The 13,504-nt window shown below is 35.9% G+C and overlaps 1 protein-coding gene across 9 annotated transcripts in view; it reads left to right on the top strand.

The window, feature by feature from the left end:
• arhgef1a (Rho guanine nucleotide exchange factor (GEF) 1a) overlaps positions 1-11,726 on the top strand; it is a 63,871-nt gene extending 52,145 nt beyond the window's left edge. For all 9 annotated transcript variants that reach the window (XM_048202452.1, XM_048202449.1, XM_048202451.1 and 6 more), the window contains 9 exons: positions 197-264; positions 610-798; positions 3,227-3,325; positions 3,433-3,482; positions 3,901-3,942; positions 5,907-5,957; positions 6,082-6,393; positions 7,247-7,439; positions 10,386-11,726. In XM_048202452.1, the coding sequence (XP_048058409.1) occupies positions 197-264; positions 610-798; positions 3,227-3,325; positions 3,433-3,482; positions 3,901-3,942; positions 5,907-5,957; positions 6,082-6,393; positions 7,247-7,439; positions 10,386-10,456 (1,075 nt within the window). In that variant the 3' untranslated portion in view covers positions 10,457-11,726. The remainder of the gene's footprint in view (positions 1-196; positions 265-609; positions 799-3,226; positions 3,326-3,432; positions 3,483-3,900; positions 3,943-5,906; positions 5,958-6,081; positions 6,394-7,246; positions 7,440-10,385) is intronic.
• Positions 11,727-13,504: the final 1,778 nt, after the last annotated feature.

Below are 13,504 nucleotides of genomic sequence, written 5' to 3'. Positions count from 1 at the left end.
CATTTTAGATGATAGAAAATATATATTTGGTCCATTTTCCCAGAAGAGAAAGACTGTACATTTTAAATTTTTATACTTGTTAAAAGTGGGGAAACTAGCATAAAGATGACTTCAATGCTAATGGACATCAGCTAACCATTTAAAATGACCATTTCTAATTGTCATTCTTCTTTACCATCATTGTTTTGTCACACAGCTGTCCATCAAGAGAAGAATTCCCTCTTATAGAAACAGAAGACAAGGCCCTTCTGCGGAGACTTAAAGGTTTGCTTTAAACACTAACGCACACACATATTCACACTCCCAACACTGGAGCAAACACTTTTTTTTTTTTATAAATCACTACAGTTGCGTTAAGCATTGAAGGACTGAAAGAAGCAGAAACTTGTTTTAAAAAGCTCAAAGGAGTTCTTTCACCTATCTGTCTAATCAATTGGTTGCCTGTCACAAGACATTTTCTGAAAATGAACGTCTATTTAGTAAAAAAAAAAATGACATCTTTACACAGAATTTGAAAGTGGAACAAGGCCACTATTTTGGCAGCTGATGTTGATATTTTACTGTACTGATCTTTAAACGGCACTTTAATCCTCATGCTCTCTGTTTCAGCTGATATCCAGCAGAAGGACAGGGAGGTGTTAGAGCTGCTTCAGGAGCGGGTCACCCTGTTCTCTGACTTGGCGGAGGTCATGGGAGGTTACGAGGTCATGCTGCCGTCCTGTTCCAGGAACCTGTTCAGAGCCGAGTCTTCTCAGGCACTGCGCGGAGAACAGCTGCTCACGCAGGCCATCACTGAGGGTAAGACAGACAGGATGTTACATTCATGACTAAAACAGGGTGTTCCACCTGCATAAGGCTTGTTTCACTCTCTAGTGCGTATTTATTTCACCGCCCATATGTGACCCCGCCTGTGAAATCCTGGCTAAAGTCACATAATCTAATCATGAGATTAAGAGCGTCAAAGTAGTCATAGCCATAAAAATAACGAAAAGAGGTAAAGTGTGTATTGCTGTAAATGGGGATTTGAGTACTCACATTTTAATTTATAACATGATAAATACTGTAATTAATGATTTATTGACACTACATTTTATTATTTTGTGCAAAAAAGTACTGGAAGTTGGCTTCCTAAATATTGATTTCGATCGTCTCTGGTTTTACTTTTGGCACAGAAACACCTGCCGATTCAACAGCCCCTAACAAGTAAAGATTCACACCTCTAGATGACTATTAACTGTGTACAAAGTTTGAGTCTGACCTGTTAACTTGGTAGGGTTTTTTTTGTGTGTGTGTGTGTGTGTGTGTGTCACACCCGGGTGTGCATTATTTTTTAAGAATTCAACAGCCTGTCGTCAATTATTCCGCTTATACTACAGTTACAACACCCAAAGACACTGTTACGATGTTGTATTTCAAGACATTTGTCAGGTTTTTGTCCTTAAATTTAATTTCTTATGAAACTCATCCCAAGCCTCCGTTGCTAATTACAAAACGTCATTTCAGAACGAGTAACAGAGGCTTGAGCCTTGATAGCAGAACCTGCCCTAGATTCAAAATTTGAATTTACCTCGGCATAGTTGAATAACAAGAGTTCAGTACATGGAAAAGACATACATTGAGTTTCAAACTCCATTACTTTCTCTTTCTTATGTAAATCTCATTTGTTTAAAAGACTTCCGGAAAACACGCGGGTCTCAACATAACACCGACTGTTACGCAACAGTCGGGGTGTACGCCCCAATATTTGCATATGCCAGCCCATGTTCCCAACATTATGAAAGACATTACACAAGGGCAGCCAGTATTAACGTCTGGATCTGCACAGGTGAATCAACAGACTAGGTAAGCAAGAACAACAGCGAAAATGGCAGATGGAGCAATAATAACTGACATGATCCATGATAGCCTGATATTTTTAGTGATATTTGTAAATTGTCTATCTAAATGTTTCGTTAGCATTTTGCTAATGTACTGTTAAATGAGGTTAAAGTTACCATCGTTTCTTACTGAATTCACGGAGACAAGAGCCGTCGCTATTTTCATTATTAAACACTTGCGGTCTGTATAATTCATAAACACAACTTCATTCTTTATAAATCTCTCCAACAGTGTAGCATTAGCCGTTAGCCACGGAGCATATAGCCTCAAACTCATAGAGAATCAAATATAAACATCAAAATAAATACTTTACTCACATAATTCGAAGCATGCATACAGCATGCATGACGGACATCTTGTAAAGATCCACTTGAGGGTTGTATTAGCTGTGTGAACTTAGTAAATGTGCTGTAATATAATCGAGAGCTCGTGTGGCAGAGAGCACGCGAATTAAAGGGGCGGCGCGCTGAAAAAATCAGTGCATAGTTAATGATGCCCCAAAATAGGCAGTTAAAAAAATTAATAAAAAAAAAATCTATGGGGTATTTTGAGCTGAAACTTCACAGACACATTCAGGGGACACCTTAGACTTATATATCATCTTGTGAAAAAGCATTCTTGGGCACCTTTAACAAAGTTGAGAGAGAGAGAGAGAATAAGCAAATGTGAATTAGCCTACCTGAGTCTGTGCATCTCTCATGGCAGCAGTGTCTCTACTAATAGCGAATCTATAAGTTTATCTACCTCAAGAACCATACAGTTATTACCTCGCTGGTGAGAAAAGTCATGTAATTCGTCAGAGCAGCACTGACAAAATGTTTTTGTGCATGTGTGTCCGTACTACACAGTACGTGTGTACGTTTGAAAGAGAAAGAGAGCAGGAGAAAGTATGCGCTTTCAGGACACAATAAAGTGTATTTTGTGGCAAAAACCATGACAATAATTTGTCGTTTTCATCCTATTGTTTGCTATATTTATTTGCTTGGTCAGTGTTGTTAGGGTTTTGGTTCTTTTGCGGTTGTAGGCTGTAAGACCTATTGAAATACCTGAAAACATTTGGCGAAGTGATACGGAACTGCAGTGCGACTGCTAGAACTACTTTAGCCATGTTTTTCCCTGAAAATAATTGCAAGCATTCAATAATTGCAAGCATTCAAGCATTCAACAGCCCCGTAGTATAAAATACTCTGCACTTTCTGTCTCTTTTTGTAAAAGTAGAAAAAGTTGTTTTTTTCCCCTATTTTGAAAAGTTCGTCAATCATTTTAGATAAATGCTCTGAGCTCATGCTCAGATCTTTCATAATATCTTGTAAAATGTCATGATGTACCTTTCTTTCTCTTTCTGCAGTGGACAGATTGACAGAGCTGATTTTAGGAACCAGTTTTGAGGTTTCTCTGCCCTGCAGTTCCAACGGCCATCACAACCACACTGGAGTGCTAGTAATCAGTAGGTGTCAAAAACAAAACATGGTATATTATGTAAATATAAGTGCCTTTAGTGTGCCTGAAAATACACCCATTTATCTGACCGTTGTGCTTCCTCCATTCTTCCAGATGGACAAGAGGTATTAGTCAATGGCTCTCAGGAGAACCAAGCTGCTCAGGTACACAAGACATTATTTTGTAAGAAAATATGCTTGATCTATGTTAGATGTGAGATGTTCATTATCACCTCCTCTGGCATCCACATTCGCCTGCGTCAAATATGTTTCATGAAATGTAATAATTATGCACATAATAAGATGGTTCGATGCTATTACCGTGTTTTTATGTAATGCTGAAAAAAATTAGTCATTTTCCGAGCCCATCTGAAACTCGCAGGTTTCCATAGCAACCTGAATCTACCAAAAACTCTCCATCACGACTCACCACTGGTGCTTGAAAGCTGCACTTTATCTCCCTTTTCATCGACACATAGCAAGACAGTGCTTTTCAATGTGTGCTGACAAATTAAAGCTCTTGAATGAAACTGCTGGTTCAGAATTATGATTGTGAATAATACAAAAAATTGTTTCTCTACAGGATGGCAATGGAAATCAAATGGAGGACAAGACTCCAAGTGAGGTACTGACATTTAGTTCAAGACTGAGCTTAATATGTGCTATCTATGGATGTGCTGATTACATTTCTGGGCTGAAAATATAACTGATTGTTTTACTTTTTGCATTTGAACTCTTTAAACTAGAGTGAAAATGACTACTGCTTTTTATTTTACTGACAAATTAGAAGATCAAAAGTTTGGGAGCAGTAACTTGAAAACAGTAATACTTTTATTAAAGGGATAGTTCACCCAAAAATGAAAATTTGATGTTTATCTGCTTACCCCCAGTGCATCCAAGATGTAGGTGACTTTGTTTCTTCAGTAGAACACAAATGATGATTTTTAACTCCAACCGTTGCCGTCTGTCAGTCAAAGAATGCGAGTGAATGGGAACTTCTACTATAAGAGTAAATAAAACTTGCATAGACAAGTCCAAATTAAACCCTGCGGCTCGTGACGACACATTGATGTCCTAAGACACGAAACGATCGGTTTGTGTGAGAAACCGAACAGTATTTATATCATTTTTTACCTCTAAAACACCACTATGTCCAACTGCATTCAACATTCGCTTAGTGAGGTCTGATCGCGCTCTGACAGCGACAGTGATGTCTCGCGCTTACACTTCAATGAGAGCGAGACATCACTGCCGTTGTCAGAGCGCGATCAGACCTTACTAACGAGTGCTGAACGCGGTTGGACATAGTGGTGTTTCAGAGGTAAAAAATTATAGAAATACTGTTCGGTTTCTCACACAAACCGATCGTTTCGTGTCTTAGGACATCAATGTGTCGTCACGAGCCGCAGGGTTTAATTTGGACTTGCCTATGCAAGTTTTATTTACTCTTATAGTAGAAGTTCCCATTCACTCGCATTATTTGACTGACAGACGGCAACGGTTGGAGTTAAAAATCATCATTTGTGTTCTACTGAAGAAACAAAGTCACCTACATCTTGGATGCACTGGGGGTAAGCAGATAAACATCAAATTTTCATTTTTGGGTGAACTATCCCTTTAAGTAAGAATTAATTAAATTGATCTAAAGACATTAACAATGTTACAAAAGATTTCAAATTCAAATTTGGATCTTTTCATCAAAGAATCCTGAAAAAATGGTATCACGGTTTCCACAAAAATAATAATCTTTAAAACATTGATAATAAGAATAAAGTATCTTGAGCAGAAAATCAGCATATTAGAATGATTCTGAATGATCATGTGACTGGAGTAATGACTGCTGAAAATTCAGCTTTTCCAACACAGGAATAAATTACATATTATAACATATTAAAATAGTTGGCGCCGATAGCCTTGTGGTCAGTGCACTGACATGTGGCGCTGTTGTGCTTCAGGCAACCCGAGTTTGAGTCCCGGCTCGGGGACCTTTCCTGATCTCCCTCTCCCAACTCACTTCCTGTCCACTCTATACTATCCTATCACAATAAAAGGCAAAAATCTGTCATTTTAAATCATAATAACATGTCACAATATTACTGAATGCAGAGATCTCAAACATGCTTTTAAAAGCTAAACTACTTGATACAGCATCTTGAAAATGCAGAATTAATTGCAAAAAATGCTAAAAATAAATACATAGACCACAGAAAAAATGTGAGAATGTGTACTATTTGAATGGCCCAGAAGGCATATTGTTGTTTATAGCAGATAATCATAATAAAAAATGAGTCCAAATCAATATAACACAGACTTTGGAACTTGAAATCTTGAAAATCACCTAATGATGCATGAGACTGGTTACATCTGAAAAATGCACATAAAAACAAACTAATAGTCCATAACAGATGATTAGGTGATATTGGCAGCAATTCCATTATCGGTACAAATGATTTTTGAATTAATTTTCCCAGTTATCTCCTGCATCATTAGCCTCCTATAAATATTACAAGGACACCCAATCTTCTAGGCTTATATAGACTAGTGTTAATATATTGATATGATGCATCACACATGTGTTTTGTGTTTCAGGAGGTGTCACAGAGGCTGGTGAATCTCAGTGCTCAGTTACACGCTCTGCAGGTATGTGCGCATTGCAAAATATATTCATCAAATCTTCTAAGCACTTGCGTACAAACAGGATCTGAAATAAACTTAATGTGAATAAAATGGCGAAATATAAAATTTTAAAAATGTGCTCTCCTAGGGTGTGGTGATCCGACAGGACTCCATCTTAGAGCTCTGTCTACGAGAGAGCCCCATCTCCCCGGCCACCCCAGGGGCTCGTACAGTTCGCTCTTTGTCCCGGGATAGTGCAAGTGACATGGGCTCGCTGGGTGAGCTGGCCCTGCTGCAACGGCAGCACAGTCTGCTGCAGGAGGAGCTCGGACGCCTCAGGGGAGCTGAGGGCAAACTCAGGGACAGCGAGAGGGCCAGAGCCCAGCTGGAGAAACAGCTCAGGGATCTTAAGACCCATAGCGCCACTCTAGGGAATGGAGCTGGAACTACAGGATCACAGGTGAGTTCATTTTAGAGTAATTTAGCAAGTATAAAACAGAAATGTTTTTTACATTTTCATCTTTCTTTAGTATGTAATTTGCTGTTTGAGCATGAACAAGGTCTGCAAGGTTACTAAGTCCATTCCAAAGAGAGTTATTCTCTATATCAGTAGTCACTTTTTCTGAACTCCCTGAAACACCTTGATTGTTCCTCTTTTTGGGAACCTACACGTCACAATATCCCTCATTCAAATAATTCCTGCCCAAGGTATACGCAAAAAAGGGACGAGGCCTGGTTGAGTTGTGTTAGTAGTGTGTTACGATTCACGGTTATGGTAAGGGACGTGATATTTCTGAAATACGCTGGAAGCGGTTGACCAATCACAACACACTGGTCCAGTCAACCAATCGCTTTTGGGAAAGCTATCGGAAATTTGATAATTCCCACTTCTGAAGTCGTGATTATGAGCTCATCGCATTCAAGTTTTGAAATGGTAGGGCGTTCATCTGCAATTTTTACCTAGGAAACCCGTATTTACTCTAATTTTGAGCACATAAAGGCACCATTAATAGAGACTGGAACTAAACATATTGTTACTGACAGACTGGGAAGAGAGGTGCTGCAACAGTGTAAAATATTTTTAAAAATAATGTGTTTTTTGAACTTTCAAGCATGAAAACCTATTCTATTAGACCCCGAAAACAAAATGTCCTCTTTAAATTAATCACTCAGAATAACACTTTTGATGTTATCGCAAGCAGGGTGCAAGCGATGCACTTTAGTATGTGCCATGAGTTGTTTGATCAAAGTATATAAGAGCTACAATGTAGTAGCTCACAAATCTCATTCGCTTCTCATCTCCTCACTTTAAGGCGCCACCAACTCGCAGAGAGAGTGATACTGACCCCAACACTGACACCCCATTGGCTAGCCAGGAATCGATGGACCAATCAGACGGCCTGCAGGAATGCAGTGATGTGGAAGTGGACGTGATATCTGATGATGACGATGATGACGACGATGAGGTGGATTCGAGGGTGTCACCTCGTTCAGAAAGCCCCAGAGGTCTGTAGAAATGACACAGAATGACATTATTATAACAAATATTATAAATATACATATATAAAGATATATCTAGTTGTTTTACAAAACTCTTTATTATATATTTATAATTAATATAATATTATATATATTTATATGTATTTATAATTAATATAATAACATAAAAATAATAATATGGTATTGTTAAATATTATTATATAGCTACATAAATCAGTAAATAAATGTATATTAAATATTGATTTAGGTTTAAATTAATATTGAGGAAAAAATACAGGCGAAATGATACAAGAGACTGGTTGCCAGGGAGTTGTTGGCTTTGATCTCCTTTTCTATATGAAATGATCACATATTTATCAGACAGTCTGTGTGGATGCACTTCACCCAGAATCCTGTAAACTTTGGCCCTTTGTAACACTAACAGCAGCCTACACATGATTATGCAACCAATGTGCACAACAAACACATGTTGAATTTAGCACATCAAACATTCCACACACACACAAAGGTACACAAACTTACAACATGCACACTAAACTCTGACAGACTGGAGAACCTCCTTCATCTAAACTTGAAGAAAAAAGAAAGAAAGAAGAAGCACATTTAGGTGGATTACTAATGTGTAAGCTTGTGTGTTATAGGTGGATAATGGCAATAAATTGCAGGTTGAACGTCTCTCCCAGACCTTTAGTGTGTCATTCACAATGAACATACCTTATGTACATACACTTATACACTCAGAAGTTTTGACTTTTAAAGCCCCTTGAAATTATATAATCATAGTCTTGAGGTGTGTTTGAAATGGCATACTACTGAAAGAGTTTAGCATGCAGTATTTTTTAGCATACAGTATTTTAAGAAATTAATACTTGTATTTATTTCTTAATTACATTTGAGGACATTCAATTGATCAAATATGACAGTAAAGACTTAAATTGTTACAAACTATTTATATTTTAAATAAATACTGTTTATTTGAACTTTCTATTTATCAAAGTATCCTGAAAAAAAAGTATCATGGTTTCCATAAAAATGAGCAGCACAACTGTTTTCAACACTGATTAAAAATAAGAAGAAATGTTTCGTGAGCGCCAAATCAGCATATTAGAATGATTTCTGAAGGATCATGTGACACTGAAGACTGGCGTAATGATGCTGAAAATTCAGCTTTGCCATTTAAAATAAATTAAAATAGAAAAGTTATTTTAAATTATAATAATATTTTTATTAATTGTATTTTTGACCAAATAAATGCAGCCTTGGTGAGCATAAGATACTTATTTCAAAAACATTAAAACATCTTAATGACCCTAATTTAAATTTCAAAAAAAAATTTTTTTTACTATTATTGTTCCCTGTATGTATGAATTATGTTGAAAGTGTCTTGGTAAATATGTTACTAACAAAAGTAGCAAACAAAGTGTTATGTGCAGGCACTTGAACCATTACTTAACTTATTTACTTACCCAGTTATTTGACTTAATTACAATGGCCACAGGTTAACAGCAGTGGGTCATGTGACATTGAGTCAGCATTTATTGTTGTATAGATTTCCCTGCACTGTATACTTTTTTATTGCTTGTAGTATGCATTTCAATAGTATGTTATTTTGAAATCAGGATTGTACAGAGGAGGATTAGGGCCAAGCAATAATAAAAAAATAAAACCATCTTGAAATTAAAGTTGTTAAATTTCGAGAAAAAAGTCAAAATAAAATGTTGAGAATAAACTCATTAAATTACAAGAAAAAACTTGTTAAATTTCAAGAAAAAAGTCGAGATAAAATGTTGATAAAACAAGTTTATTCTCAACATTTTATCTCGACTTTTTTCTTGAAATTTAACGAGTTTTTTCTCGTAATTTAATGACTTTATTCTCAACATTTTATCTTGACTTTTTTCTCAAAATTTAATGACATTTTTCTCATAATTTAACGAATTTGTTCTCGTAATTTAACGACTTTTTTCTCATAATTTAATTACTTTATTCTCAACATTTTATCTTGACTTTTTTCTCGAAATTTAATGACTTTATTCTCAACATTTTATCTTGACTTTTTTCTCGAAATGTAACATCATTTTTCTCATAATTTAACGAATTTGTTCTCGTAATTTAACGACTTTTTTCTCGTAATTTAATTACTTTATTCTCAACATTTTATCTCGACTTTTTTCTCGAAATTTAACAAGTTTTTTTCTTGTAATTTAACGAGTTTATTCTCAACATTTTATCTCGAGCTTTTTCTCGAAATTTAACAAGTTTTTTTCTTGTAATTTAACAAGTTTATTCTCAACATTTTATCTTGACTTTTTTCTCGAAATTTAACAAGTTTTTTTCTTGTAATTTAACAAGTTTATTCTCAACATTTTATCTTGACTTTTTTCTCGAAATTTAACGAGTTTTTTTTCTCGTAATTTAACAACTTTAATCTCGAGATGGTTTTATTTTTTTATTATTGCTTGGCCCTAATCCTCTTCCGTAGGATTGCTTTAGATCTTGATCTTTATTTGCAGCAATTTTCTGACCTCAGTGATTGAATTGAGAAAATGTACTGGTCATAAAAATATCTGACCAACCATAAAATTGTGTTTTGTGTTATTTTTTCAATGAAATATATGAAAGGTGTTTTCTATTCCATATTTGCACTAAGGGTTTGGTTATCGGTCTTATATTACAATTTTGTGTATTACGTTGCAGTTCCAAAAGGTTACTGTTTAACTGTCCAGTAAAACTTTCCAAAGGCAAATTTAATCTACATTTGGTTTATCATGTTTTAATTTTGGACTCTTACGTAGTTTGTGTACTGTATAGTCAAGAAGCAGTTCATTTCATCAAGATCATTTGGTAAAATTCAGTCAAAAGCATAAACTTAAAACTTAATGTCTTAATATGGTTTTATTTTGTACATTTTTACTTAATTGATTTTTTTTTTCTGCCTTTCATCATCTACAGATCTGCAGGACATTCCTGAAGAGAGCGAGTCCGCGACAGACCCCCGGGACCGCGAGGTCTCACACTGCTAATATTTTTTTCGATTCTCAACCCAAGACTGGCCTGGAACAGACTATAGACTCCATGAGCAGGTCTTCCTCTGAACAGGGAAGAATCTTACTTAGTTTATGAATATTCATTTCATTATATACATACAGTATTTAGTTGTATCCAGTAACTTTGCTTACAGCTTCTGTGTGGCCGTTTATGACATGTTAATATTCAACATGTCTTCTTGGAATCCAATCATATGGCTTTTGACATCCACGGAACAATAAGGATATGCCAAAGCACCGTGATGGAGATGAAGTCATGCAAATAATGGGACTTTGCACTTGACAGTGGGATGAAACAGTTGTCTTAAGATTCTGAAAGTATCTGAATAAACCAAACATAACTGATCCAGCTCAAGGGTATCGGCAGAATCCGTCCAGATTTATGTACTGTATGTGAGATGCTCATCGCAGTGCTTTGTACCGATGCTGGAGCACGCAAAACTTATTTTTTTCTTTAAGTGTAACGTTCTTGTTTGTGAGAGGTCATTGTAAAGAAATGTCTCTTTCTTGCGCTTTATTTTAAATTTATTTATTTTCCTTTATTTTGAACGGAAAGATAAATTTTTTCAAGCATGTTGAAGCAGTTAGAAAGAAGCCATAACTTGAAATATACCAACATAATATACTGGGACCAAACCTACTGGCTCTATAACAAAATGACTATTTCAGAGACTTGAGGGCTTTTTTATGAAGGAATTATATTGCATTTTATAGCAATATATAGGAATATATTTACATCTATAGCAATGATCTTAATAAACCCAGGAAGGTTATTATGATAGAGTATTATGAGATTATAAATGGTTCCTCAACCCACAGTGTGTGTTAATGGGGAATACTTTGTAAATATAAGATTTATTGACTAAAATAGATCAAATCACCAAAATCTGCCAGTAACCAACAACATTTGATGTGTCTTAACTACAGTTTTGCTTATGTTTTAATTTTGTTCAAGAATGTTTTTTTTTTTTTTTGCAATTACTTGACTATGTGCCAAAATTTGCTTGGCTGAATATTGCTGAAATATATGCTTTTATTTTAGTCAGTTCAACATTTCAGGAAGCAATGTCTTAGAAATTACTGTAGGATGATATTCTTCATGTTTTGAAGTAACTATAAGAAAACATAGGATTTACTGAAGTCACATAAAAATGTTTGTATGGAAAAGGACAGAAACATTGTTGAAATGTTCACAGTGTTTCAGATATATTGAAGTGGATAAAATAAAAACTGTTGGTATACAACATCATCAGGATTGTTTTTTTTTTTTCTCTTTAATTTGTATGTGAATAAATCAATGTGAAAAGTGTGATACAATTACAGTAATGTTAATATTGAAGTCCTCTAAAGTTACAACCCGAATTTTGTAAAAGTTGGGAGATTTTTTAAATTTGAATAAAATGAAAACTAATAGACGTTCAAATCACATGAGCAGATATTTTCCTATTCACAATAGAACATAGATAGCAGAACAAATGTTTAAACAGAAATTTTACAATTTTATGCACAAAATGAACCTATTTCAAATTTGATGCCTGCTTCAGGTCTCAAAATAATTGGGATGGGGGCATGTTTACCATGGTGTAGCATATCCTCTTCTTTTCAAAACAGTTTGAAGATGCTGGGCATCGATGTTATGAGTTTCTGGAGATTTGGTGTTGGAATTTGGTCCCATTCCTGCCTGATATAGGTTTCCAGCTGCCGAAGAGTTTGTGGTCGTCTCGTTTAATGATGTGCCAAATGTTCTGTGTTGGTGAAAGATCTGCACTGCAGGCAGGCCAATTCAGCACCTGGACTCTTCTACGATGAAGCCATGCTGTTGTAATAGCTGCAGTAGGAGGTTTTGCATTGTCCTGCTGAAATACACAAGGCCTTCCCTGAAATAGACATCATCTGAAGGGGAGCATATGTTATTCTAAAACCTTTATATACCTTTCAGCATTCATAGTGCCTTCCAAAACATGCAAGCTGCCCATACCGTATGCACTTATGCACCCCCATACCATCAGAGATGCTGGCTTTTGAACTGAACGCTGATGACACGCTGGAAGGTCTCCCTCCTCTTTAGCCCAGCAGACATGGCGTCCATGATTTCCAACAAGAATGTCAGATTTGGACTCGTCTGATCATAGAACACTTTTCCACTTTGAAACAGTCCATTTTAAATGAGCCTTGGCCCACAGGACACGACGGCGCTTCTGGACCATGTTCACATATGGCTTCCTTTTTGCATGATAGAGCTTTAGTTGGCATCTGCAGATGGCACAGTGGATTGTATTTACCGACAGTAGTTTCTGTAAGTATTCCTGGGCCCATTTAGTAATGTCATTGACACAATCATACTGATAAAGTGATCCAGTGATGTCTGAGGGCCCGAAGAACACGGGCATCCAATAAAGGTCTTCGGCCTTGTCCCTTACGCACAGAGATTTCTCCAGTTTCTCTGAATCTTTTGATGATGTTATGCACTGTAGATGATGAGATTTGCAAAGCCTTTGCAATTTGACGTTGAGGAACATTGTTTTTAAAGTATTCCACAATCTTTTTACACTCTTTCACAGCTCTGCCCCTCTTCACTTCTGAGAGACTCTGCCTCTCTAAGACATCTCTTTAATAGCTAATCATGTTACAGACCTGATATCAGTTAACTTAATTAGTTGCTAGATGTTCTCCCAGCTGAATCTTTTCAAAATGTCTTGCTTTTTTTCAGCCATTTGTTGCCCCCGTGCCAACTTTTTTGAGACCTGTATCAGGCATTAAATTTGAAATGAGCTCATTTAGTGGATGAAAGTGTAAAATTTCTCAGTTTAAACATTTATTATGTTAACTTATCTATGTTCTATTGTGAATAAAATATTGGCTCATGTGATTTAAAAATGTCTTTTAGTTTTCATTTTATTCAAATTTTTAAAAAAAAACTCCCAACATTTCTGCAATTCGGGTTGTATTCTCTCTACAACCTAATCTTATGAGATGTATCTATTTTACATTTTGGTGAATTGTTGGTGAGTTTGTATGTATTCA

The sequence above is a fragment of the Megalobrama amblycephala genome, linkage group LG9 (genome assembly GCF_018812025.1).
Source record: "Megalobrama amblycephala isolate DHTTF-2021 linkage group LG9, ASM1881202v1, whole genome shotgun sequence".
In the NCBI taxonomy this organism is placed as follows: domain Eukaryota; kingdom Metazoa; phylum Chordata; class Actinopteri; order Cypriniformes; family Xenocyprididae; genus Megalobrama; species Megalobrama amblycephala.
The sequence above is the reverse complement of the archived record's forward strand: the minus strand, read 5'-3'. Positions and strand labels throughout refer to the sequence as shown.